General features: G+C 62.2%; 1 protein-coding gene across 7 annotated transcripts in view; it reads left to right on the top strand.

Annotated features, from left to right (window-relative positions):
• The first annotated feature begins 3,809 nt into the window (after nucleotides 1–3,809).
• Nucleotides 3,810–26,542, top strand: part of ARHGEF4 (Rho guanine nucleotide exchange factor 4) — a 35,812-nt gene continuing 13,079 nt past the window's right edge. For 2 of the 7 annotated variants that reach the window (XM_045839057.1, XM_045839061.1), the window contains exons 1-3: nucleotides 3,824–3,855; nucleotides 8,349–12,133; nucleotides 15,879–16,005. In XM_045839057.1, the coding sequence (XP_045695013.1) occupies nucleotides 9,209–12,133; nucleotides 15,879–16,005 (3,052 nt within the window). In that variant the 5' untranslated portion in view covers nucleotides 3,824–3,855; nucleotides 8,349–9,208. Of the gene's footprint in view, nucleotides 3,856–6,193; nucleotides 6,275–8,348; nucleotides 12,134–15,878; nucleotides 16,006–18,566; nucleotides 19,044–23,398; nucleotides 23,406–26,542 lie in introns of those variants that run through there. The other 5 variants (XM_045839059.1, XM_045839060.1, XM_045839058.1 and 2 more) reach the window with 5 other exon arrangements.

Raw genomic sequence — 26,542 nt, 5'->3', positions numbered from 1 at the left:
CCCAGCACAGGAGGTCCTGGTTTGCAGCCACCAGGGTGGGGTGGGGGTAGGGGCCGTGGCAGAGGCGGGCCGGGCACGGTGCTCGGAGGACGGGGCAGAGGGTGTGGCTACCCTCTGCGTCCCCTGAGCCCCAGCTGCCCCGTCTACCTCTGTCCATCTCTCCCTCCACACCCCTCACAGGCCGCCTTCCCCTGCCCAGGCGGCCCAGCCTGGCTCTGTGGGGGAAGAGGCCCGGCCGGGCATCTCCACAACTCCAGTCATTTCTGACCCTCTCGCTTCCACGGGGCCCTGGAGGTCACAGGAGGTTTTGTGCCATATAAAGCCCATCCCAAGGACTAGGTCCAGCTGTCCCTCAGAGCCGAGGCGACTCACTGGGGTCACACAGGGGTCAGCTGGGGGCCGCGCCTCCCAGCCTTTCGCTGGCGCACTGGGGACGGAGGGTGCTGGCAGGGGCCAGGCAGCAAGTGTCCAGCTGGGGGGCTAACAGTGGGGGCCCGGGCCCTGCAGCAGGGCTGCGGGGTGGGGCTGGGGGCGCTCCTGAAGGTCACAGCCCGGGACCTGGGCTGACACGGACATACCGCACACCTCCGTGCCGGGGCGGGGAAAGGTGGTGTTGTGGTTTTTCAGAGCACAGGTAAGGCCTTAGAGGTGGTCGTTCCCACCCTTACGACAAGGGAAGTCTGGGCGGACGGAGTATCGGTGGTTTCCCTGCCCCGCCCGAGGCTGCGGGGCAGGCAGCTTCCCTGCAACCGGAGAGACCGAGAAGTGTGACAACGTGGACCCGCAGCAGCAGCAGCTGCTGCCAGGGGCCGGAAACCGCGCCCTGGCCGCCCCGGCCGGTGCGGCCCAGCGGCTTGGAGCACCGTCCCGTAAACCGCCGGGGGTGGGGGGCGGGTTTGGTCCCCCGTGGGGGATCCTACGCTCCTCACATCGGGGTTTCTCTTGCTCTCCCCCTTCCCCTCCCTTTAGAAGCCTTTCAGGCCCCGTAAGGGTCGGGGGCTGGACCGTGAGAGGGGGGCCTGTCCTTCTACAGGCTGCTCCTCCAGGAGCCACACTGCGCGTTCAGGGCGTGGGCAGGGGCGGCCTCCCCGTGGGCCCCGCGGGGGGCGAGTGGGCAGAGCCCCCGGGGGTGCCGCCCAGACCCCGCGCCCTGACCCGGGAGGAGGGCCTTCCCCGCAGGGCCGTGCCGAGGCCTTTCCCAGCGGGAGGGGGGACTCCAGCCCAGCAGCCCTCCTCCACCTCCCGGTCTCAGGCGGGGTGACCTGCAGGGCAGCCAGCCGGCGGCAGGCGGCCAGGACAGGACGTCCAGGGCACAGACTGGGAGTGGCAGGGCCGGGAAAGGGGTGTCTCCCCTCGTGGCGTCTCCGGGCCACACAGGGAGAGAAGAGTTGTCTTGGGGCCACACGTTAAATACGTAAACATCAACAAAAACAAACAAAGGTCTCACCAAGTTTTAAGTAAATTTATAGTTTTATGTGGGGCCGCATTCATCGCCATCCTGGGCCGCACGGGGCCCATGGGCCGCGGGTCAGACCCCCTGGTGGGGCTCCTGAGGGGCTGTCCCCAACCCCAAGGCACAGGCTCAGGGAAGGCTGGGACCTGAGTGGACTCTCAGAGGACAGTGGAGGGGCCCTGCCTGCCTCACCCCGTCCCCACGTCCATACACCCCCGGCAACGCCAGGGCTGGAGCCCAGCTAACGGAGGCAGAGGCTCGCTCTAAGGACCAGGAGGAAACAGGCCACGAGCACACGGAGGAACGCGAGGGCGCCCTCGAGGGCCCCACCGCGGGGACAGACGGCACCACAGCCCAGCCTCCCGCCCGCCGGGCTGACCTGGACGCTCACCGCCCATTCCCGTCAGTGTCTGCCGCCCTCTGGGGCGTGTCTGTCTCCAGCGAGAAAATGACAAACTGTCGTGTCCCCCACCCCCATTGTAGACGGTCTGTGTCCTGGCGTCCGTGCGGCGGTTCGGGCCGCGCGGCGCCGTCCAGAGCGGAGAACCACTGGACAGTGGCGTCTCTACCGGCAGCGTGGTGTCCGAGAGAAGTCATTCTCGGGTCACGGGTCAGCTCGGCCACCATGCATTCTTTTTTATTAAAAAAAAGTTTTAAAATATTTTATTTATTTATTTTTAGAGAGAGGGGAAGGGAGGTGGGGGGGGACATCCATGCATAGCTGCCTCCCATGCGGCCCCCACACTGGAGACCTGGCCCGCAACCCAGGCACATGCCCTGACTGGGAATTGAACCGGCGACCCCTGGTTCACAGTCCGTGCTCAGTCCACGGAGCCACCCCAGCCAGGGCACCGTCACGCTTTCCTCCTCTTTAATGGTCATTTGTGCCGTTTCGCTGGCTCCCTTCCCGGTCGCCGTGGATCCCGTGGGCCAGTGCTGGGTTCTGAGAGCTCGTTTATGACCGGAGACGGCCACCCTTTGTCACGTGTTGCGAATGAATCTTCTTTCTTATTCTTTTCGTGTGGTGCTCTTTTATGTTTCAGTTGCACAGAAGTTGTGCGTTGAAATAGAATTATGTTTTGTTAAAAAACAAAACAAAACCTGCTGAAGGCAGGAAGACACAGTCTGAAGGGTGGAGCTGTGTCCGCACAACCAGACTCACAGGTGCAGGAGTCCTCAGGGGGAGACCGCAGGTGCGGCCCCGGCTGGTGGGGCTCGGGGGACTGCGGGCCGGCCCGAGAGCCAAGGTTTATTCGTGACGGCTTCACACACAGCCCTCAAACAGTGGGATACGCCCCATTAACGGGAAGAAGGGAGAAGGGGACCCGAGTATCTCAGTTGCCGCAGACACAGTGCTGGACAAGGTCCAGCGCCCCCTGGTGGTGAAGCGTCCTCAGTGCGGCAGGAGCGGGAGGAAACGTCGTCGGAACGATCATTACTGAAAACACTCAGCAGTGAGCGCCGCCCCGGTGCTAGGAGAGAAGAGCAACACGAAGACGCCCAGGTCGAAGTTTCTCTCTCTCCCAGCTCAGCAATCACGTCCTCGGGGAGGGTTTAAGAAAGCTGCTTGGGGACCCACAGAAGGGAGGCGGCAACCTCGGCCTTGGCCTCCGGCGGCGGCCCTGTGGCGGCCCACACCGGCTGCCGGTTTGGGGACAGCCTTGGGCCAGGGTGGGGGGGCGGGGGGGGACACGAAGGGGCTGACGAGGTTGTGCCGGCAGCTCTTCCAGGCCAGCCCCCCTGTCCCGGGAAAGCACTTTGAGAGAACGGGGTGGGGGGACGGGGAACAGGCTGGCCCGGTGTGTGGCTCCCCCGGGGGGGCCCCGGTGCACCAGGGGGAGGACAGCATGGCCCCAGGCCCAGCGCAGGGCCACCGTGTCTGCGTCAGGGGCACAGACGCCAGGACAGAGAGGGCCGCGCTGTCACCCAGAGTTCGTTCCATGGCCCCTGTGCCGGTGTGGGGGGGGGGGCGGGGACCCCGCGGGGGAGGGGACACATGGTTAGGACGCAGCGCAGAGGTCACCAGATCGATCACCGAAGAGAGAGGCCTTTTCCTCCCTGAGTTGCCCTCTACAGTCGGGGCACCCTGAGCAGGCCGGGGAGACTCGGGCCCAGGAAGGGCAGGGCCCAGGGGGTGGGGGGCGAGGGGGGGGCGAGGGCGGGAGGCCTGAGCTGCAGGCTGGGCTCCACCCGGCGGTGAATCAGCCCCAACGGAGCGCGCCTCGGAAAGCACGTGTCGGCGCTGCAAATACCTGGAGCCTCTTTCCACACTCCGTGGGCCCTCCCTCCCGGCCCGGCCCGGCCCGGCCCGGCCCAGGCATGCCCTCCGTCCCCCGGGGAAGACGCTCGGCTGGAGCAAGCCACACCTCGGCTGCCTGTGTTCCGGGACGGAGGCCCAGCAGGTAGGAAGGGCCGCGGAGCTTCCGACAGGGGAGAGTGGTCTTCTGTCTGGGAAGGTCTTCTGTTCTTTAGTCCTCACCCAAGGACAGGTTTTCATTGCATTGAGAGAGAGAGGAAGGGGTGGCACAGAGAGAGCACAGTGCGGGGGGTGGGGAGAGAGAGAGAGAGAGAGACAGACAGACAGTGATCGGTTGACTCCCGTACTCACCCGACCAGGGACCAAACCTGAAACCTGGGCACGGGCCCTGACAGGGAATCGAACCTGCGACCTCTCAGTCTGCGGGAGATGCTCCCACCACCTGAGCCACCCGGCCAGGGCCCGGAAGGACTTTGTGATGAGCTCCGGACGAACCTGTCACTGTTCTCCGGACACAGCCCACCCTGCTGGGGCCCGTGCCCACCACGGCCCACGGGGGCTGAGGCCGGGCTCAGACAGACACGCTGTGAACACGTCTGGTCTGTAGGCATCGTTTCAGTAGGTGGACCCGGGTCTGCGTACCGCGGGCTGTGGACAAGCAGGTCGGCTGGCCGCGGGCGTGACTGTTTTCTGGAAAGGCGGTTCACGGAGCTTAGACAGAAAAGCGGACGTTGCAGGAATGATGTTCGCCTGCTGTTCACGCTCTCCTGCTTCCCCTCTGCCCTCCCCAACCTGCTGCTCTGCTCTGTGTGTCTCCAGGGCCACATGGTCGGGGAGGGCGGCCCCCTCCGGGGCGGAGATTTCATACAGACAAAGGGCCGGTGGGGGAATTCTGAGCCTCTGGAGCTCAGCCCGAGCCCAGGAGTGGCTTTCAGTCTCTTCCCCCCGAAGACCCAGGAGGCCCCTGAAGGGGTCGCAGGAAGTGGGCGTGGGTGAGGGCGAGGCCTGACCGGTGGCTGCAGCCCCCTGGGCAGCTGGAGGAGGGATGGGCGGAGGGCAAGGAGGGGGTGGAGGGGGATCCACGGTGACCTAATCCTCCTGCCTCCTTCCCGTCGATGCGTTAGAAGCATCTGTTGCCTTTCTCATTTTTTTTTTAAAGTAGCATTTTTATGAAGGGAAGACTGGTGAGAACCTTACATAATAACATCCAGTCCAGGTTTGCCGCTTCCCCCGGGACCCTCGGTCTGGGGCCCCCCAAGTGGCCTTCCCGGCCCTGGGGAGCCTGCGGCTGTTCAAGGGCCTTTCCCCTCCCTCAGCTTCCTCTCCGCCGCTTTTCTTGGTTATCCCCGAGCCGGCAGCCTGACTCTCCAGGGTGAGCTTGGCTCCGGGGTGAGGGACACGCAGCAGGACTCCTGCCCCCACGTGTGCCTTTCCAGGAGTTTCACGGAGTGTGAGCGCACAGTTGTGCCCCGTCACCGTTACTACACACAACCTCCTGCGGTTCCCGGCACAAGGCCCATCCCCACCCCCACCCCCGCGCCTCCGCTTCCTGCGGTTTCCCTTCTTCCCACGGTTTCCTGGGACCGGCCCTCCCTCCGGGCGCGCAGCGGTCGGAGCGCCTCCCAGGCTGGGACGGGTCCAGGTCGGGGCTCCCACAGGAGGCAACCGACCGATGTTTCTCTCTCTCTCTCTCTCTCTCTCAAATCGACAACCATATCCTTGAGTGAGGATTAGAAAAGGGGGGGGGGTTCACGTGAAGCAGGTGACAGGGCACGTGGCAGTCGGTGTCGGGCTGCGGAAGGCCCCGGAGGTTGGCTGTGTCCGGTGTGACGAGTCCGCTCGCCTCGGCCGGGGCGCGCCCCCCCTGGAGCGCGTGGGGGCCGGGGCCAGCTCGCGCTGCCCGGCGCCTCCGTGTTACGCACACTTGCTTTCGGACCTCGGCGTGGGCGTGCGCTGTATTTTCTTCTGATAACAACCCCGGGGCACCGCTGCTGGGGCCCACGGTGCAATCACGTGACCAGAAGCCGCCAGCCCGTTTCCATGGTTGCGGCAGCGCCCCCTGGCACGCCGCCGCCCTGCGGGCGTCTCCGGGACTGCCTGTCGAGGGGAGCTCGTCCGCGCGCAAGCGGCGGTCTTCCCGCCTCCCGCCGCGATGAGCGGGTTTCGGTTTCGCTCCGGGCACTTACGGTGCAGCGCTGCGTGCAATACACGGGGCCTCACCTAGACCCGGCGACTGGGGGGCCCTGGGGCGCGGCTTCGGCAGGGCCATGGGGTTGCGGGGGGGGGGGCGCCTCGGCTCCCCACTAATAACATTGAGAGCTGTCGCTGGGAGAGAAACAAACACGGCATTTATCTTGATGCAACAGCTGGAGGTGTGAATACTGAAAATGCGTCAGTGGATCGAAACCCTGGCGAATTCTGGTCGAGAGCGGCCTGCGGGCCAGGACTCGGCATTCAGCGCCACGGGGAGAAACAGAGGAGCCGCGAGCGCGGCCCCTGTTCTGGGGCTGAAGTGCTCTGGGACCTTTAAGGAAACCACCTACAGTTCCCAGTGACGTAAGGAAGTAAGCTGTTGCCACACATTTTTCTATTATAAAGTAATTTAGCCGCCGTATGTGGCAAGTAGAAAAACAGACGCAATTTTGGCTATACCCCAAACATTGCTTCTCTGGCATATTTCATTTCAGTTTCCTGGTATTTTTAAAATGCTTTACAATCGCAGCGTACACGACATTCTCCGTTCCACACGTTTACGGGTTTCATCCACGGTTCACCGGACGTCTGGTTCCCACCGAGGACACTCATGTGGCTGCGTCTGCCCGGTCCGTGTCCTGGTGTCGGGCACAGTCTCCCCCTTTTTTAAATGTTGCGAACAGCAGTTACTGCCACAGACGCGTCACGTCTCGGGGTCTTTCCCTACGTTAGAACCTCTCACGGGAGGTCACTTTCAACCCCTCCGGACGCATGACTTTGGCGGCCGTGGGCAGACGGTCCCTGAAGCCACTCTGACGGCGGGCGCCCCAGTGGTCACCTCCCGTGTCTGCTGCTCCTTCCGCATTTCTGGCTGGAACTATCCCGTGAAGGAGAGTTCTCCCTTCTCCCTGTCTGTCGTTTATTCAGTCACTTACTCATGTCAGCAGGGGCTTAGAGAGAAGCCCTTTATTTTTGTGTTACCAAAAAACCCACTATGATTATTCATGTTGGATAAATAAAATTCAGGAAATTATTTATAAATACATAATTTGGGTAAAGAAATAAGTGGAAGAACCGGATTCTTTGTGATAGTAAGTAATAGCATTACTCACTGCTGAGTAATTATATTAAGTGTTTAAGTTCACAAACACCATATTCCCTTCACTTATTTAGGTCTCGTTTGATTTCTCTCTCCAGGGCTGCCCAAAAATACATGCGCATGAAATACCCGAATATGTGTCTAATGTATTTCATGAGATTTATACATGGGGATGGATTTTTTGCTATTTTTAAATTTCAAATTCTAATTGTTTGCCCTTCGTATATAGAAATGCAATTTTTGTTTGTTCATTTCTTGACTGCGCCCTGACACCTTACTAAACTCACCTACTAATTGTAGGCTTTTTTTTTTTAGTTTTTTTTTCTATTTTCCATATAAAAATCATACACAAACTATTTAGTTTCTTTCATTTTACTCTGCATTGCTCTTACTGTTCTCATTGCCGTATCACACCAGGATGTCAGCATTCAGTGTCGGGTGCGCGTGGGGCGAGAAAGCACTCCGGCCCGGCTGAGGCCGCAAGGGAGAGTGTTTGGTGTCCCCCTCGTTGGCGCTGGCCGGTCTGTGTGTCTGTCTGTCTGTCTCTGTCCTGCGGTTTCCCATCGTCAGCCGCAGAGCTTCCCGTCCCTCCCTGTCTGCGCCCTTCATTCCGTGTGTGGAGCCCAGCCCCGGTCCCCGCCGCGTCCCCCGAAGGACGTCGCCACTCGCGAGGCGGAGGGTCGGCCGGAGACACTAGTTCCCTCTTCGAACTGCGTGTCTCTCTGCAGGCGCCTGTCTCCCGCCAGTCTGGGGACAGTCCTGGGCTCGTTGCTTCCGAGTCTCTTCCGACCTCGTCTCTCTCTCTCCTCTGGGGGGGCTCCAGCTGCGCCGGCGTCAGGGCACTTGGCATTGGTCTCGGGCGTCTGGGTTCCTCTCTCCCTGCTCGCGCCCTTCCCTCTTCACCTTCTGGGCCGGCGGCTTGCTCTGCAACCTCAGCTCTCCGACGGCCCCCCCGAAGTCGAGCATTTGAAGCTCATTTGACTTTTATGCCGGAAGGGTGCGAGGGATGCTTCTTCTAGGTCACTCACACACCAGGGCAGAGGCTGCGTCCGTAGGAAGTGCCCCATTCTACGCCTCTGACAAACGTGCCCCCCCTGCAACCACCACCCCTCGACCTGCAGCTCCCTCCTCTTCCTCCCCGCTCACCCCACGGTCCCCGTCAGTGGGTGCGCATAAACAAACTCACGCGCACCCGGCTGGTGAAGGGACGAGAGAAGGAGAATCCGCTGGTCTTGCAGTGTGTTTTTCTTCCTGTTCTCACAGCCGTCCTGGGCAGTGATAACATCTCCACATGTGTTTGCAAGTTCAAGAATTCTTGTCTAATTTTTTTTTTTTTTTTGCCCCAGCAAACCTCATTCAGAAAACACTTCCAAGTGCAAGAGCCTTGACGTGCGCCCGGCGGGTTGCACAACCGCCGGCAGAGCCCGGCGCGGACGGGAACGCGTTCTTTCTTGCCGACAACACAGCACGATGGGAGCCTGGCCGCGACGCAGGCGGCACACTTGTCCTCAGACGGCCGGGCTGACGCCCCAGGCGGGCTGCTTTGGCGGTGCGCCCCGCTTTCCTGCCGCTGCTGCTGGGTTGGGCTTTGTCACTCGTCTTTGTCAGGGACACAAAGCTCTTCCTGCTGAGCACACCCCTGTCTTTTCCTAGGGACACGTGGGGCGCTGACGGGACGTCTCTGAACCTTCTCCTCCCGGGAGGCGCGTGAGCAGGCGGCCTCGGGCCTTCTCCCGGCCTCCTCTCTCCTCGCCCTTCCCGGCCCCGGAGCCAGGTGCGCACCTGCCAGGGCAGGTGAGCTCGGAGACCAGCGGCCCCTGGCTCCTCCGCAGAGCCCGAGGGACAGGGATGGAGCCAGGGACCAGACGGCGATGACTGGGAGACGCGGCCCCACCGGCGTGAAAGACCATCGGACACAGACCCCGGCCACTTGGGAAGTGCTTCCAACAGAGCCCCCGCCTGGTGACCCCGCGGGGGGAACGGCCGCCCTCCAGGTGGCGCCCCTGGGGACGCAGCGGCATGTTGGGGGTGCCCTGATGGCCCGGCCACCACACCTCCTCAGGAGCAGCGTTCGACGGGTGTCCCTGGGCCCGGCCCAGAGGAAGAGCGAGACCTTGACTTCCGGGAGGAGTCTCGTAAAAGTGGTTTCAGAGCCTTTGCCGCCACCACGGACGGGGAGGAGGCGGCAGGGCAGGTCCGGGGCCGCATGGCCAGCCCGCAGCGGCCTTCGCTGGCCGGGGCGCTGCACCTCTTGCAGGGCGGCTGCCACCTCCCGCCAGCCACGCAGGTGACCGTCTGGGCCCGCAGCGAGGCCTCTGCTACTTCTCTCCAGAAATCCAGGTCTGAGGGCTGCCTGGGCCTCGCGGGCGTCTGGCCCCGACTTCTCCAGGGCGGTGGGCCGGGCCACAGCTGGCCACACACCCACGACGGGGCCCAGGCCCCCAGCAGCGCGGGCCCGCTGGGAGGCAGGGGGAGGACGAGAAGCATCCGGGGCCCTGCAGTGAACGCAGCCCTGCCTGGCCCCCGGCCCTGCCGGGATGGCCCCTGCCGGTCTCCTTCAGGGACATCTGGCCTCATGCACTCCTGGCTTTGCAGCAGCACCCCAGAGAACATTGGCAGTGAGACTGGGCCACCCCCCGGGCACGGGTCTGGGCCCACAAGGACGCCACCCAGGGCCCAGTCCATCACGGGGTGTCCCTTACGGTGCTCTGAGGACCCGCCGGGGCAGGGCTGTGCAGAAGCAGAAGGAGCTACAAGGCCCGGGTCCCCCCTGCCCCCGGCTCCCGCCCAGGTGTCCCCAGCGCCCCCTGCCCCGAGAAGGGGGTCTTCCTGCCGGCAGGACCGGTGCGGGCCCAGCGCGGGGAGCTGTGCGGGGGGCTCTCAGGCAACACGCTCCAACAGTCCCCGGCTGGACGACCAGTGGGGCCGGGATTCTCGGCCCCGCCCAGTCCCTCCAGTCCCTGCTGCGCAGTCCGGGGGCCTCGGTTCTCGGGAAGTGCCACCACCTGCCCAGTGCAGGTCTGGACACGGCCTGGGGAGCAGGTCGGGGGAGCCCCCAGGCGCCAGCCCCGCCCCGGATGCTGCCGGGAAACAGGAGCACCTCGAGGACGTGGCCGTGGAGGCAGGAAACCAAACCAGCGGTGACACACCCGAGGGTGTTCTCCCCGAGAAGAGCAAGCCGCCTGTGGTGCCCGGGGCCCCACGGCATCCTAGCGACGGTCGGTCGCAGGTGTGCGGGCCCGAAGGGACCCCGTGCTCCAGGGGCAGCGGTCAGGCGGATGCCCCGAAGGCCACCCTGGAATCCAGGGCCGCGCACGGTCCCCAGGAGGGAGAAGACGCCATTGGTCTGGACCCCAAACGCCGGGACGACGCCTTGCGGGGTGTTTCAGAAATGACCCCGGTGGCCGCGTCTCCCCGCAGGGGCAGGCACCCGGGCTGTGGCCAGGGGCCAGAGGGGGCGGCCGGGACCTTGGCCCGGGCCAGGACGCCGGGGCCCGGGGCAGACACGCCTTCCCGGGGCAGGCGCGGGCTCGTTATCGTCGCCGTGGAGCACAGAGGGCTCCAGGCCACCCGCAGGGGCGCGGGCCTGCTCCCGGGGACGCGCTCCTGTGAGTTCCTGGGGGAAAGGCCACGGTCGCGCCGCGGTGTCGGAGCGGCGCCCTGGGAACCTCCCGGGACTGGGACGCCACGCACTTGGGGGGCGGAGCCCCAGGGGCCCGCAGGCCGCAGCCCGGGGGGTGACGAGGGGACTCCTGTGCACGTGGCCGGGGCTGCTGCGCGAGGCAGAGAAGAGACCGGCTCCCAGGGGCCGGCAGGGGGCAGGCTGAGTCCCCAGGGGCCCGCGGGGGACAAACCGCCGGAGAAGGAACAGAGCTCCGACGAGGGGGCCGCTGCTCGGGTGCCCAGCTCCCCGCCAGAGGACACACGAGGGGGGGCGTGGGCGGGCACGCTGGGCAGCGGGGACCCCGAGGGCGGCGATGCTCTGGCCTCGTCCCCACGGACCTGCGCGCTCCGCCGGGCTTCCCAGGAGCCGGAGCCACTGCAGCCGCGGGCCGGCGCCCTGGGCGCGGAGGGAGACCGGGAGCGCGGCGCAGAGAGGCCGCCCGCTGTGGACGGCGGGCCGGGGGCGCGCCCCGGGAAGCCGACGCCTCTGCACCACGTGCACGCGCTCGAGGACGCTGAGATCGCCCCACACAGCCCGGGCGAGGGGGCCGCGGGGCTGGTGGGAGGCGGGGCCGCGGAGACACCCGAGGACCCAGGGGGCAGAGGGCTGGGCGCGGAGAGCTGCGACGCCCCGACGCCCCAAACCCCGGAGAAGAGCCTGTGGGCGAGGCTGGCCACAGCCCACAGGGCCTTCGCCAGTCTCTTTGAGTCCAGAGCTGTGGACAAACAGAACGCGGACCACAGGTCCCCAGGCTCCCCCCGGGGCCCCCCGAAGGGGCGGAGCAGGCGGCCGCAGAGCTCCTGGCGGGCGCTTCTGAAGGGCGAGGCTGCAGGGGCCCCCCAGCGGCCCTCCGCAGTGAGTCCCGGTCCCGGCCCAGAACCCCCTGCGCCCCTCCCGCCTGCCCCGGGGACTCAGGGCCGCTGCGAGGAGCGGCCAGAGGACAAGGGGGGCCACGGGGCACCCCCACCTTCGCCCGGCAGTTCGGTCTGTGCAGAGAGCAGGAGGAAGAGTGACCCCACCATGCCCTGTGCCAGCCCCGCGAACGGGGGTCGGTGCCTGCACGCAGGGGTCTTGGCCGACAGGTCCTGGCTGGTGCCCCCCACCCGCCCTGGTGCCCGGCAGCGCCGGGTCGCCCTCACCGTCCCCTCTGCCTCCACCTGCTCTCTGGCCTGTGCAAGCCCGGACGCGCCCAGCAGACCCCTGGGCCCCAAGCCCCGGCGGGCGGGCTCCCGCTGCCACCCCGGCAGGGGCAGTGCCGGCTCCATGGTTCTCCTCGGAAGCCGCGGCCAGGCGGATGGCAGCCCGCAGGCCCCTGCGGGGCCCAGGACCCACCAGGCCGGCAGGAGCCGCCTGTGCTCTCAGCAGCTGCTGGACTGGGAGGACCGCGAGGAGGAGAGCTGGGAAAGAGGCCGGCGGCTCCGTCCTCTGAGCCCAGCACGCTCGCTCAGGGACCTTCCCCGGAGTGAGGTGAGTTAGCAGGGACCCCCACCCCCCGACCAACCCCTCGGCTTACCGCGGGAGGGGGCGCGGGAGGGGCCGCAGGGCCGTGTTGCTAGGCGAGGTAGGAGCAGATGGCCCAGCCGCACGCCCCGCGGCCCCCGCCTTCGTCAGCACGGGGTGCGACCAGGCTCCTGGAACCCGCCTGCCAACCCGCAGGCGGGCGCTGGCGATTCACCGTACTTGTAATACCTGCGTGGTTTGCGGGGGCCTGGCTGGGCCGCAAAGCGCAGGAGGCTCGCCGTGGCGGCACCAAGGCTCCCTCTGGTGGCGGCTCCCGAGACAGCAGGCTGTGGCCGGCCGCGTCCGCCGGGAACTCAGGCCGCGGGCCCCTTTCTCCCTGGCTCGGCGCTTTTAGGGAGCAGGCGCTGTGTTATCCCAGTGCCCTGAAACGGTCACTTGAACATAGCATCACGTCTTCTATAAACACGTTTATATACCACTTCACACGGTCACGGTCATGCCGACTATAGAGCCTTTAATTTTCTATGACTTTGCATCCTGTCGCTTTTCTTTTTTTCTTAAAGATTTTATTTATTTTTAGAGAGAGGGGAAGGGAGGGAGAGAGGAAAACATCAATGTGTGGTTGCCTCTCGCACGCCCCCTACTGGGGGACCTGGCTCGCAACCCCGGGGCATGTGCCCTGACTGGGAATTGAACTGGTGACCCTCTGGGTGGCAGGCGGGCGCTCAGTCCACTGGGACACACCAGCCAGGGTGGCTCCGTGGATTATTCTGATGTATGTTGCTTCACTTCTAAGTAGATGGGGCCTTCCCGAATACCATTCTATTACTGACTTCTAGTTTAATTTACGGTCAGGGAAGCATACATTGTATGCTTCCAATCCCTTTGCATGTGCTAGTGCTATTATTGCTCTTCTCCTCATCACCGACAACACGGTCTCCCCTGGTGAGCAGCCCCCGTGTCCTGCCGTGGGTGGGCGGTTCTACAAAGGTCCGCTAGCCCCACTGGGCTGAGGGGTCGTCCAGGTCCTCTGTTGTTCTGTTTCCTCCCTCTGCTTCTGTTTCTTTGTTCCATTGGTTACTGCGATGGAGTGTGGAAGTATCCAACCTTCACTGCGGACTTTCCACTTCTCGGTTAACTCGTATCCATTTCCACTCCCTACAGTGTATTCTGAAGGTGTGTGGGGAGGTGCACACACACTTAGGATTGTTACGTCTTCCTGGTGAATTCACTCTCTTGTTGTTTAATATCCTTTGGTGTCTTGGTGATTTTCCTTACTCTGAAGTCTATTTCATCTGATACCAATACAACCATTCGAGGCCTCGTTTTTGTTAGAATTTGCGTGGCATATGTTTTCCCTTCCTTCCACTTTTTACCGACTTTTATCGTCACTTTGAAAGTGGGTTTCTTGTGACAGCATATTGTGAGGTCTCTTTTTCTCATTAACCCACTTTGAAAATCTTTTAGTGATGTGTTCTGAGTATTTAAATCCAGCATCATTACTGACATGTTTGGATTTAGCTCAATTGTGTTCTCTGTTCATTCCTCTGATTTCATTGCACTGTTGCCTTTTCATGTTTCCTTTTAAACCATTTGAACATTTTCTTAGTTTTGCATCTTAACTTTTCTACTGAGTTTAAAGTCTATGTCTTTGGTGTTTTAAAATAGTCGCTCCGGGAGTTACAGTGCATCCTTAACTTTACACAGCCGGCTTAGAGTGACTGTGTCGTGACTTCAAATGGAACGTGGAAACCGTCGCCGCACACCCCATAGGCTACGCCATGCACACACATGTGCACACATGTACACACACCTCATCAGACAGCACGCTGACCTGTGCTTCTAACTGTCCAGTGTACTTCAGAGAGCTCAGAGGAGAAACATAACCTGTTGCCTGTACCCGCACCTCTGCCCTGTTGCTCCTCCTTCCGTCCGCTGGCTGTGAATCCTCTCCTCCTCCTCCTCCTCGTGAGAGTGTGTGTGTGTCACCTCCTTTCCTCAAGTTTTCTTCTTTTCGGCTGGACACAGAATTCCGGGTGGACACGAAGTTGGTTCGGCATTTAAAAAATACTGTCCCACTTCTTTCCGGCCTCCGAGAAAAATCTGTAGTCGTCCGAATGGTTTTCCCTTACAAATAATCATCTGTCGTTAGCTTCGGGCTGCTTGCAGGATCTCCCCACCACCTCCGGTTTCCAGCAGTCTCGTGAGGATGTGCTAGGGGTCCGTGTCCTCGGGCCTTCCGGTCCGACGTTGGCTGAGCTTCCTGCGTCTGTCATGCAGGTTAATGTTTTTCTGCCACATTCGGGACAGTTTCAGAAAGTCCTCGTTGCTCCTGCCCGGCACCACCCCTGCTCCTCTCCGCCCGGGAGCCCGTCGGCAGGGCCGACCCTGCGCTGCGGCCCCACAGGCTCTGGGACTGTGGGTTGGTTCCCACCAGCCCCCCCCGCCCCCCACCCCCCCCTTATCCAGGTTGGATCATTTCCACTGAGCTGCTTAGAAGGTTGTTGGCTCCTCCCTCTCCCATCCCACCGTGTAAATCGGCAGTGCCAGTGAACACGCGTTTACTTGCTTATCTTGTATGGAGGCAACAGGGACACACATGATACCAGCTCCAAGTACACGGCACGGCGATTCTGTGTTTGTGCATGCTGCAAAATGATCGCCATAGCATGTTTAGTCCACCCCACCACACACACACTTAACAGAACGTTTTTTCTCGTGAAGAGAATGATGAGAATTTTTTTAAAAATTTAAAAATATTGAGCGCGGGCTGCGAACCAAAGTGTCCCAGGTTCGATTCCCAGCCAGGGTACATTCCTGGGTTGCAGGCCATAACCCCCAGCCACCGCACATTGATGTTTCTCTCTCTCACTCTCTCTATCTCGCTCCCTTCCCTCTCTAAAAATAAAGAAATAAAATATATATAAAAAAACTCCCTCATTAAAGAAAAAGATGCTTCATGCTTAAAATTGAAAAAAAATTAAAAATATTGTATTTATTTATTTTTAGAGACAGGAGAGGGGAGGGAGAAAGAGGAGGGAGAGAAACATCCATGTGAGGGAGAATCATTGATCTGTATCTCGCGCGCCCCCTACTGGTGGCCTCGCCTGAAACCCAGGCATGTGCCCTGACTGGGAATCGAACCACCCACTCTTTGGTTCCCAGGCTGGCACTCCGTCCACTGAGCCACATCAGCCAGGGCCACAATAACTTTTTAAAGTAGACCATACTGGGAGGGACGAAGTTTACCTGGGGACTGTGGGGTGCTAAGGGACACTACCTCTTGCTTTCCCCAGACCCACACAACCCTGGTCCCTTCTGTCTCATAATGGTGAGGTGGCAGAGGCTTCCCGAGGTGCAAGAGTATTCACTGAACGCCCCTAAAAGAATACGCCGCAGGTGAAACGAACAGTTCTGCCCTGGGCGGAAAGCCCGGCTGTGCGACCCGCCAGCCCGGGGCAGAGCCACGGGTCCAGGAACCTCCCCCACGGCCCTCCCTCGGGGTGCTGAGTAACGGCTGCCTGCTGGGCCCCGGCCACCACGTTTGGGCACCCAGGCTGCAGACGACCGGATTCAGGAGCAGCCTCCCCTTTGTGCCCACGGGTTTCCAAGTGAACATGGCAACGCCCGGAGCCGCTCGCATTCCGGCCCTGGGCTCTGCTCAGCCCAGAAGCCCGGAACAGTCAGAGAAATGTGGCAATGACATGTCGTCTCTTCTCATTGACTCTCGGTCCCTTCCCTCCTCTCCCAGGGCTGGAGGAAGATGACCGGTGCCTCTCCGGGGTCTCTGAGTGCCCCCAGAAGAAGCCGCCCCTTCTCCCAGAGCGCCCCGACAGGACTGGACCGCCTGGGCGGGCCCCAGCGCCGACCTGACCCCGGTGAGTCCCGCGCCCCTCTCCCTGCTGGCTCACGCCCTGTCGCGGTGGCCCGGAGGACAGCAAGTGACACAGGCTGTTGGCTAATGTTGTCTCCCATCTGGCGGAGAAGTGGCTGGAAGGTGAGGGACAGAAAACACTGTCTGTCGTGCCTTCAGTTCGGAAGGGCTCCCCACCACGCAGGGGAAGGGGACTCTTGGCCTAGGGGACATTCCGTTATTGAACCCCCAAACCTGCCTCCACTCACTTAACTCGATCAGAACTGCTGACCGGCCCTTGGGCCTTGTTGTGGGACAGAGCTCGCAGAAGTGACCACAGAGAGTTGTCTCCAGTCCAGTCCAGGGACTTGGGGGCGTTCCCTTTTGAGGGGCCGGCCGCCTTCGGAGTCCGTCTCCCGAAACTGCGGCAAGAAGCGGTGTATCACGTCTTGGTGCCTGAAGGGGCCGGGTCTTGTGCCGGGAGGAACCGGCCGCAGAGACAGCCAGGGTGGCGCTGCCGTGCACTACTAACCCAGGAGCGGCTGGGCGAGCCGGAGATGCTCAGGGTCTCCCGGGGAAGCACAGACGTCGGGTCCCGGGGCCCGAAGGGGTGCCGACGAGGTCAGGGGCAACCTCACTGCCCCAAAGCATCCCGCCGGCTGGGGGGAGGGGCCAGAGCCGGTGTCCGGGAAGGACAAACAGCCCCGGACAGGCCTGCAGGACCAGAGGGGCTCTACCAAACGCGTGCTTTCTCCAGACTCGGGGGGTGCGGACCTGGCTCCCAGTCAGGACTCCCCAGGGCTCCGTCTGGTGGCACTACGGTCCCGTGGGGGGCCAGGGCCATTGGCAAAAGGTGCCGTGTGAGGGCCTCCGTCCAGCCCTGGTACAGGTGGGCGTCTGGAGCTCCGGGTGGGACTCTGCCGGGGCACCGGCTGCTCAGCTCGGTGGGCGAACACGACGGTCCCCCGTCAGCACCGGCTCAGGCCGCGCCAGGCGGCGGACTTTTTTCTCAGATTGGGCTGCGGTCTTAAGTTCACAGCAGGCCAAGTTCCGAAGAGGCGTGTTTGGCAAGCGCCGAAATAATCCTTTCAAGAACAACAGGATTCTTCACAGGAGCACGACGCATAAGTCCCAGAATTAGGTGGAGGCCCCCCGGGAAGGGCAGCGGTGCGTGAGGGCAGCCGTCCCCACGGTGGTCTGAAGGGACACGGCCCCTGTGCCACACCAGCACTCAGGTGGGGACCCGGGGGGTCCCTGCAGGACCGGTTCCCCAGATCCGCGCACCCAGCGAGGGCCTGCGAGGCGCAGACGCGGCTGAGTCGCCCCCTGGTGCCCATCGGCTGGTATCGCCCTATGCTGGCACAGCGCTCCGCCCTGGACGCTCAGCGTTTGCCCGCGACCGTCCCAGCCTGCCCCCCAGGGGTGGGGGCGGGAATTAGTATACTCGCAGCGGAGATAACGGAGGACCCTCGAGGGCGGGGGCGGGGGGTGAGGGTGGGGGGGAGGGGGAGACACCCAGACATCCACGGAGATGCCGGTTCCCTGTGGCTCCCAGGCAGGAGCCCAGGGGGCTGAGGGGAGGAGATGGGCTGTGAGGAAGGGACCCCAAAGGAGGGGAGAGGAGGCAGCGCCCACCTTTGCGGGAGCCGCCCTCCTCCAGGTGGGCTCGGGGAGCGGTGGGTGGGGGTGGGGGCTCTGCGCCCCGTCAGTCCCTATTGGCAGTTCCCCCTGGCACATCCCACCCCCCCGCGTGAGACCGCGTCTGCCCCGTTTTCCACCCTCCAGATTTTGCGCTCTTACAAGCACCTCTTGATTTTCGGGCTCGTCTGCGGGCGCGCGCACACTCCAAGGACCCACGGGACACTCACGAGTGTGCGGGGAGGGGGGTCGGGGGAGACGGCAGCTCCCTTTCGCGTCCCCATATCCGCAGACCCGGGCTCCGGGTCCCTTCGTGCCGCCGCCGGGCTTTTCCCGACACTTTCCAGCGTCGTTCGGGGCGGGCACTGCAGCTCCTTCGCGAGGCCTCTTACTCACGGCCCCTGGCCCGGTACCCCCGGCGGGCACAGCAGGGCCGCTGCCCCGTGTCTCCCGCGCCCCGCGCGCCGGCGCCGGCCGAGCGCGCTCCCTGCCCCGGGGGCTGCGCTGGGCCGCCCGCCCGGGTCTTGACCCTGGGCCACCGGGGCCTTCCGGCCTGACCGGCTGGGGCGCGCCGCCCGCCGCATCCGAGCCGCATCCTTGGGAATCAAAGCGCGGGCCCGCCAGCTCCACTCACCACCGTGGCCTTGGGATGACTGCGCGTCCCCCGCGAGGAGGACCCTGCGGTGCCCCACGCGTGCGAACGCCGGCGGCGGGGCGCCCACGCACGAGGGCCGGCGGCCGTCCAGGCCCAGCGCCGCGCCCGCCCCGCCGCTCCGGGTCTGCGTGCGCGCCTGCGTGAGCGCGTGCCGACCGGGTCTGCGCGGCCTCCGCCGCCGCCGCTCAGCGCCCCGGGGCGGCCGGGAGCGGGCGGGCGCGGGCGGGCAGCCGCTGCGCTTGCCGGGTGGGCGCCCGCAGAGTCCGAGCCGCGGCGGCGGCGGCGGCGGCGGAGCCCCAGGATGTCGGCAAGCCCGGAGCGGCGGCCGCGCGGCGGGGACGCAGCCGAGGACAGAGCCGAGGGCGTCGCGGGGCCGCCAGCGCGCCCCTCGCCCTCCGACGGCGCTGAGGATGCGGGTGCGGGTGCCGGCCCTGGCCCAGGCCCCGGCTCGCTGGCTCCATCCCCCGGCAGCCCCGCCGCCGTCGCCGCCGAGTCCCCCGCGCCCTGGCCCGCGGCCCAGCCTCCCGCAAGCTTGTGGCTGGAGCTCGAGCCCCCGTGCGGGAGGGCGCAGCAGTGCCCGAGCGAGTCCAGCGGGCAGACGAGCGGCGGCGACCTGGGCACCAGCAGCAGCAGCGGCGGCGGCAGCAGCGCCGGGCTGTCCCCGGCCTCCGACTCCGACAGCAGCGGCGTGGTGTGCGGCGGCCGCGGGGCCCTGCGCGGCGCGCGGTCGCGCTCCTGGAGCCTGGAGAGCCTGCGCTCGGCCGCCGCCGGTAAGCGCGCCGCCCGCCTCCGCGCCGCCCGCGCGCCCCTCGAGCCCTCGGCCCCTGCCCCCGCCGGGCTGTCTCCCCCTTTCTGCGCCTCGGCTCCCTCTCCCTTTGCTTCTCCCGTGCTCGTTCCTGGGTCTCTCCGGATTTCCCACCACCCGGGCCCTCCGTTCACCCGCTCCCGCCGGTGGCTCCCTGTTCCCGCCGCGTCGCTCCTACGCACCGCCGGGCAGCCCGCCGGGGGCAGGGCGCCTCCGCCCGTGGAAAGCGGGGGGTTTGGGGCTCGGTGCCGTCGCCGGCTGCTCCTGGCCGCAGCGCGCGCCCGGCTTCCGGGGCTGCAGCCGCGTGACCTCTGTAAAACGGGGGGCGGGGGGCTGGGGGCTCGCTGGCCCGGAGGGGGCGGGATTCGGGGTGTCTGAGGCCCCCGGCCCAGAGCAGGCGCTTGTCCGGGACCCTCCGAAACCAGCAGCGCACCTTCCCCGGGACGCGAAAGCCACGGAGTCCCCCCCCCCCCGGGGCCTTGCGCTGCCCGAGGGCTCCCCTTTCTACCAGGAGGGCCGGGTTCTGCGTCCACGCGGCGAGACCTGGATCCCAAATATTAATTAAGCAAGGAGGCCCGGAGGGGGTTTAGGACGGGTGCCCCTTGATGGTCTGCTAAACGGGATTCTTCCTATTTCACTTGTTGGAAACGCTCCACAGGTTCGTTTGGAGCCCCTACAGTGGAAGCTGTGAAGGGGAGCAGGGGCTGCCGGCGGTGTGAGTGTGAGTGTGTGTGTGTGTGTGCGCACGCGCGTGTGTGGGGCGGGGGGTGGTGCCCGGTTACGCTCCCGCGGGGGCGGGGCTCGGAGCCCCAGGAGGCGGCGGAGGGGGCGGGAGCCGCGGGGAGGGGGCGTGCGGACTGCGGGGTTGAGCACCTGCCCCTCCCCCCCACGGAGCCCACGCTACATGGGGCCCTGTCGGGAAGAGTGGAGTGAAGGGCCCCTGCGTGGGTCCTGAGAGCGCCGTGGCCGGTGGGCACGGCGTCTGGACTCGGCGCCGGAGTCAGCGGGCTCGGCGCGGCGAAGGACCTGCCCTGAGACGCCCACTGCCCGGTCCCCAGACCCACGCAGGGACGTGGGAGAAGCGAACGGCGAGGCTGCGGGAGGCTCCTCCAGCGAAGGGTTTCCCAGAATCGTGCCGCGCGCGCCTGCCCCATCCCACGGCCCCTGAGAACTCGCTTTCCCTTCCTCGCGGGGGCGGGGCCGCCTGAGTAGAGCCCCCCTCAGTTTCAGAACTCCGGGCGAGAGAACTCCGAAGTGGCGCTTTACGCGAACTGGGGAACGACCCCTTCCTCCCCCGTCCGCGTCGGGGAGGTTACCCGCTCCACTCCGCAGCGGCGGCGGGCGGGGGCGGGGGGAGCCGTGCGCCCCCATTCCTTCCTCCTGCCCAGGGCAGGCGTAAGGCGGATGGACATGGCCAGACCGACCTGGGTTTTTAAGGCAATCCTGAGAACCCAAACCGGCCGGGGGCCGGAGGGGTCTGGGTGTTTCGGAGATAACAGCTCTGCGCGCACGAAGGCCTGGGGTGGGCGGACGTGGGGGCGAGGTAGACGCTGAGACGCGAGGCCGCCCCTGGAGGCGCTCAGAGCCGGGCGGCGTGGAAAGCACGTGAGGTTGGAACAGCCCAGAGCACCTGCGCCCCGGCGTCGCTGAGCGCATAGGCAGCGTCCCACCTGTGCTGGGGCCACGCCGGTCCCTCTCCAACCTCAGGGGCGGGGGGGGGGGAGAATTCCAAGTCGCCGCTTTACCCTCCGCCCCCACGCCCACCGGTCACCAGCAGCACTAGTGCCGGGCACCGCCAGCGGGCGCGTGGAGCCGGGTGGATCCAGGAAGCCCTCTCTCAGCTGGTTTCCGGGAGACGACTAAGCCCTGAGGTGCTCAGGCGGCAGGATATGGGCACTGTTCTAGAAGGGGACTGTCGTAGCTACTTGCCCTGCTCGGGAGTGACAGAGGAAAGAGGCACTCAGAGAATTCTCTTTGGGCCCTGGCTGGTGTGGCTCAGTGGATGGAGCACCAGCCTGCAACCCAAAGGGTTCACCGGTTCGATTCCCAGTCAGGGCACAGGCCTGGGTGGTGGGCCAGGCCCCCAGTAGGGGGCGTGTGAGAGACAGCCACATGTTTGTGTTTTTCTCCCTCTTTCTCCTTCCTTTTCCCTCTTTCTGGAAATAAATAAATAAAATCTTAAAAAACCCTTTTTAATAAAAGATTTTATTTACTTAATCTTTAGAGAGAGAAGGGAAGGGAGAGAGAGAGAAACATCCATCAGTTAGTTGCCTCCCTTACACGAGGACTGAACCCACGGCCCAGGCCTGTGCCCTGACCAGGACTCAAACCGGTGACCTTTCGCTTTGCAGGATGGTGCCCAACCCACTGAGCCCCTCTGGCCGGGCCCGTCGGCTTCATTTGCAGGTTGCGGCCGTCTCCCCCGGGACATTGTGCAGGAGCTCGAGGGAGGGAGGGACGGGCGAATAATTTTAGAGAGTAATCGTCAGTAGACGTGTTGTCATTGTTTGCAAGCGCCGGCACTCCCGGTGCCTCCCTGGGTCCGGCTGGTCCCCCTTCCTCTGCTTTTGGCAACTCAGCAGGCTTTGCAGCTGGCATTTCTTCTTCCTTCCCCGTGTGGCCCTGTCCCGGGTTGTCTGCCCGGATGGGGGGCGGTGACGTGGGCAGGAGCCCCTCCTGGGCCCTGACAGAGCGGCAGGGAGTCACCCGTCTCCCCCGAGCAGCCAGTGGACGCTGGCGTTTCTGTGCTCTCTGCGGGTCTCAGCTGTGGCCACAGGGTGCCCCGGCGGCCCCGGGGCCAGGGACGGGAGGGGCACTGACCCCGCCTTGAGACGCTCCTGGTTGGGTCTGGGGCCGGGGCCCGGTGGTCAGACCCGCCCGAGATCAGACCCTGGCTCAGCCCGCGAGCTGCTCCGCCTTGGGCAGGCTGTCGCTCCGGAGCCTGAATTTCCTCGTCTCCGAGATAGGACGGATGGTGCCTCATTGGTTGACATGTTGAATGGAGAGTTTCTGGCACAGTCTTTGGCCCACAGTGGAGGCTTAGTGAGTATTTCATCTTTTTCCCTGCTTCCTCAAAGGACCACGGCCAGTGGGTGCAACGTGAAACTGGGGCCGCCGTCCCAGCAGCTGTGGCCTCGAGGGGCCGAGGCGCAGGAGGTGAGCCCGTGCAAGGGACGGCCTCTCCATCGGGGCTGGCTCGGTGTTCGAGCAGCTGGTTTCATCGTCTTCTTCCCCTGATGAAAGTCGACTCCGCCCCAGATTTAGCCTCCGCTCTGCCCAGCCCAGTTCTGTTTCCCTGTGTCTGGGTGCGGAGAGTGAGTGTGTGTTAGCAACAGCAGGAAGAGACGTGTGAAACATTTGCAGGTAGAATGGTATCTTAGTCGTTGGTGGAAAAAAAAAAAAGGAAGAAGTTCACCCATCTGACATTTTACACGGCAAGGCGTCGTGATTTTTCCCTGTTAAACGCAGATTTAATTTCTCGTTAGCCCCCTGGTGAGCTGGCAGCCGTCGGAGCTGCCGTTCAGCTGGCCTGCTCTGTGCTGGTAAAGGGAGAATGACAGCTCTTGGCTCTGCAAGACGATGGACTTGAGACACTCGTCTGCCAGAAACCTCGCCGCGTGGTGCCCAGGGCACAGCAGGCGTTACCTGATCGCTTGTCTGGACTCCTCGGAATGGATGAGAGCTCCCAGGTGTGGGTACTGGGAGGCTGGGAGGGCCAGAGCTGTGGTCACGCCAGCCGACACCGTAGCTGAGGGGGGACAGAGGGGCGCTTTGCCGAGAACACAGCCGCTGGAGCTGTTCTTATCTCGAAGGGAACATGGTGTCTTGTCCCTCCGCAAGGCTGGGAGAGGGAACCAAAGCCCTCACGCAAAACCGGGACCTGCTAAGAGCTGGACTGTCAGTGGAAGATGCATTTTTTTTTATTCTACTTGACTCCTGTTTGGGTTCTGGATAAGAAAATTAAAACTCTCCCTGAGAATTAGAACCTGACATGGAGGGACAGAGGGTGACATTTACATCAGCTCATTCAGTCTGAGAATGTAAATGAGTCGGTTAAAAAAAATTAAATACTGATTGAATTGGGAAATCACCTAACAATCAGTCTCTAGGGAGATCTCGGGGCATTTCAGAAACGAGGGGGAACGAGCGAAAGGGGGAATCGGTACCCCGGCGAACATGACGCGCCCCCCTCTCCGTGAGGCTGCAGGACGCCGAAGGCAAGGAGGAGACACGGAAAACAACCTGAGAGAGAGAGAGAGAGAGAGCGAGAGAGAGAAGCCGGGCTGCCCACCACGGAGTGACCCCGGGTCGGGTCGGAAGCCTGCTCGTGAGCAGCACCAGTGAGAACCAGGGGAAGGAGGACTCCAAGGGGCTAAGAATTCTCTCCCCAAACGAAGTGTCAGTCGTGAGTAGGCTTAGAGTAAAGACAAGGCTGCTCCTTCCCTTTCCCAGTGCAGGCTGAGCAGAGTGAGTCGCATTCCAGAGATTTTTATGGTGTCGTAATAATTGTTCCGTTCAAAACACTTTCTAATTCCTACTGAAATATGTTTTTTTTTGCTGTGGCCTATGGGTTATTTACAAGTATATTATTAATTTATAACTATATGGATTTTCTAGCTAGCTTTTTGTCATTAATTTCTGACTTATTTGCATTATGACCAAAAAAAAAAAATCCCTGCATGATTCCCACCCTTTTAAATTTGTCAAAACTGGGTTTATTTTCTTTTTTTTTAAATATTTTATTTATTTATTTTTAGAGAGGGAAGGGAGGGAGATAGAGAGAGAGAAACATCAATGTGCGGTTGCTGGGTGTTATGGCCTGCAACCCAGGCATGTGCCCCGACTGGGAATCGAACCTGCGACACTTTGGTTCGCAGCCCATGCTCAATCCACTGAGCTATGCCAGCCAGGGCTAAAACTGGGTTTATTTTCATAGTAGTATTTCATATATACTTGAAATCAATATGTATGCTGTCCTTGTTGAACACAGGATATAGTATTTAAGTCCAATCTTCTTGCTGTATTTATGTTTCTGCTTGTTCTATCAGTTGCTGGGAAAAGTAGCCAAAATCTTCCACTAGGACTTTTGATTTTTCTGTTGGCTTTACATAGAAAAAGGCTCTGTCATCAGGAGTGTACAAATTTAGATTTCATTATAACTTCATCCAATATTAACTTTTCATCATTATTAAATGTTTCTCTTTATCTCTAATAATTCGTTTGCCTTGATGTCTACCTTGATGTACACACAGCTGTGGTAGCTTTCTTTTCTCTTTTTTTTCCTTTTCTTTCTTCCTTCCTTTCCTTCCTTTCTTTTCTTTCTTCTTTTTCTTTCTTTCTCTTTCTGCAATTTGACACTGGCTGGTGTGGCTCAGTTGGCTGGATTGTCCTCCCCTACACCGAAAGGCTGTGGGTTTGATTCCCGGTCAGGACACATGCCTAGGTTGCAGGTTTGGCCCCCAGTCTGGGTGCGTACAAGAGACACCTGATTGATGTTTTTCTCACCTCAGTGTTTCTCTCTTTCTTTCTGTTCCCTTCCCTCCCTTTCTCTCTCTCTGGAACCAGAAACAAACAAATGAAATAAAAAATTAAAACTGCAATTTGGTATAGTTTATTATCCAATGTCACGCCAATGAATTTAATTAAAAAATAAATAAAAACGGCCACTGGGACACGTGGTCTAACAGCAAAGCGCAGGTAAGTGCGCAGAAAGGAGAGGAGCCTCTCTCCCGGACTTGGGAGGGGCCGTGGTGACAGAGAGTCCGTTGGAGGAAGCTGGAAGTTTGAAGGTTCGTGACTCCCCGTTGGCCGAGTGACGGCGCCTCCCTGAGGCTGCGCGTTACTGGGCCAGGAGGACTTCCTGTCTCTCCTGCTGAGACGAGGTCGCATCACTTCCTGTCCGAGGTGCCAGGCGCCTCTCTTCGCGCAGGGGTCAGTAGCGCGCGTTGAGCGTTCTCTCTTCTAGCCTCTCAACGTCCGTTTGAACGAGGTTTCCGATTGCTGATGTTCGCAGTGGGAGCATTCATACATACTGAATCCTAAATTGCTAGGGTGGCCCTGGATGGCTTGGTTCAGTGGATTGAGCACCGGCCTGCGAACCAAGAGGGCCGCCGGTTCGATTCCCAGTCAGGGCCCATGCGTGGGTTGCGGGCCAGGTCCACCGCTGGGGGCGCTCGAGAGGCAACCACACATGGATGTTTCTCTCCCTCCCTTCCCCTCTCTCTAAAAATAAAGTCTTTAAAAAATTAATAGCTAGAATAGCTTTGGGGAACAGTGTGGCATACCAGTGACCCTCTCTTTTTCTCCTGGGATGACATTAGCTTGGGCCTGGGACGGACCAGGTGCTTTCTCAAAAGGACCAGTCAACTTCCCAAACTCTGCACACCTCAGTGGGGTCCACCTCCCAGCCAATCCCTCCCTCCCCAGGCTGGACGGACAGACCTCTCTGGTCCAGCACCTCCGCCTGCACCGTTCTGACTTCTACGGCGCATGTGCGGCCTTCCCCGGCCCCGCCCCCGACCCGGCACAGGAGGGAGGGGGCGCCTTTCTTCCACCCGATGATCTTGCCAGCTGTTCGCGCGCTCAGCGTGAGGACCCGCCCCTGCCGCCAGCGTGGGCGATGTGGGCGGGACTCCCTGGTGCTCCGGCTGTTTCACGGCGGCGGCAGCCACGATGCGGGAAACAGAATGTAGAGTCCGAACTAGTCACAAAAGCCAAGACGGCGCATCGGAGAGAGTGAGTCAACCAAAGCTGCAGGAGCAGGAGAGGCACAAAAGCCGGTCAGCGAAGAGAACCAGCGAGTGACTGCATTTGCACGAAGTCAAGCCAGGCAAAGCTCAAGGGAGGTGAACGCTGAAACGAAGACAAGCGTGTGACTTATACGAAGTTGGGAATATTCGACATTTCTCCCAGGGAGACAGGAGGGAATAGGATTGGGGCAGGACATGCCGGAGGCTGAATTCCACGATTATGGTGTTTGTCTTATGCAGGATGAGCAGTGCCGTGCGTGTTTATTTTATTACTTTCCAAACTGCAGTTGCACGTATATAATGTGTACTTGTGCGGCTATACTACACACATATATCTCATGCTATTTTTTTTTTTCATTTCGTCATAAACTCCGAGCCTGTTTCTGAAGAGCCTTATACTCCACGTGGCACATTGGCCAGTGGTTTTGGACTGGACCCAGTGGCGGGGACGCAGAGTGCGGGCCGCAGCAGATACCTGTGGTCCCGCGCTCACGCGGTCGGTGGGGACCCAGCGATGCGTGGTCACCGTGGTGTGAACGCTGGCTGGTGCACTCTCGGCCAGACCGCGTGTTTGGAGCAACGGGGGTTTGAGAAACTGGCGTCAGGCCTTCTCCCTGCTCTCAAGGAAGGAGCGTTTGTCCTGAAAAGTTTTGTGTCTTCTTGCGCGTGACCCTCCTCCACCCCGCCGCCAGCTCCTCCTTGCCAACTGGTCTCT

This window comes from Phyllostomus hastatus, unplaced genomic scaffold, assembly GCF_019186645.2.
Source record: "Phyllostomus hastatus isolate PE091 unplaced genomic scaffold, TTU_PhHast_1.1 phas_contig_29, whole genome shotgun sequence".
Classification (NCBI taxonomy): domain Eukaryota; kingdom Metazoa; phylum Chordata; class Mammalia; order Chiroptera; family Phyllostomidae; genus Phyllostomus; species Phyllostomus hastatus.
This window is presented reverse-complemented; position numbering and strand designations above follow the sequence as displayed.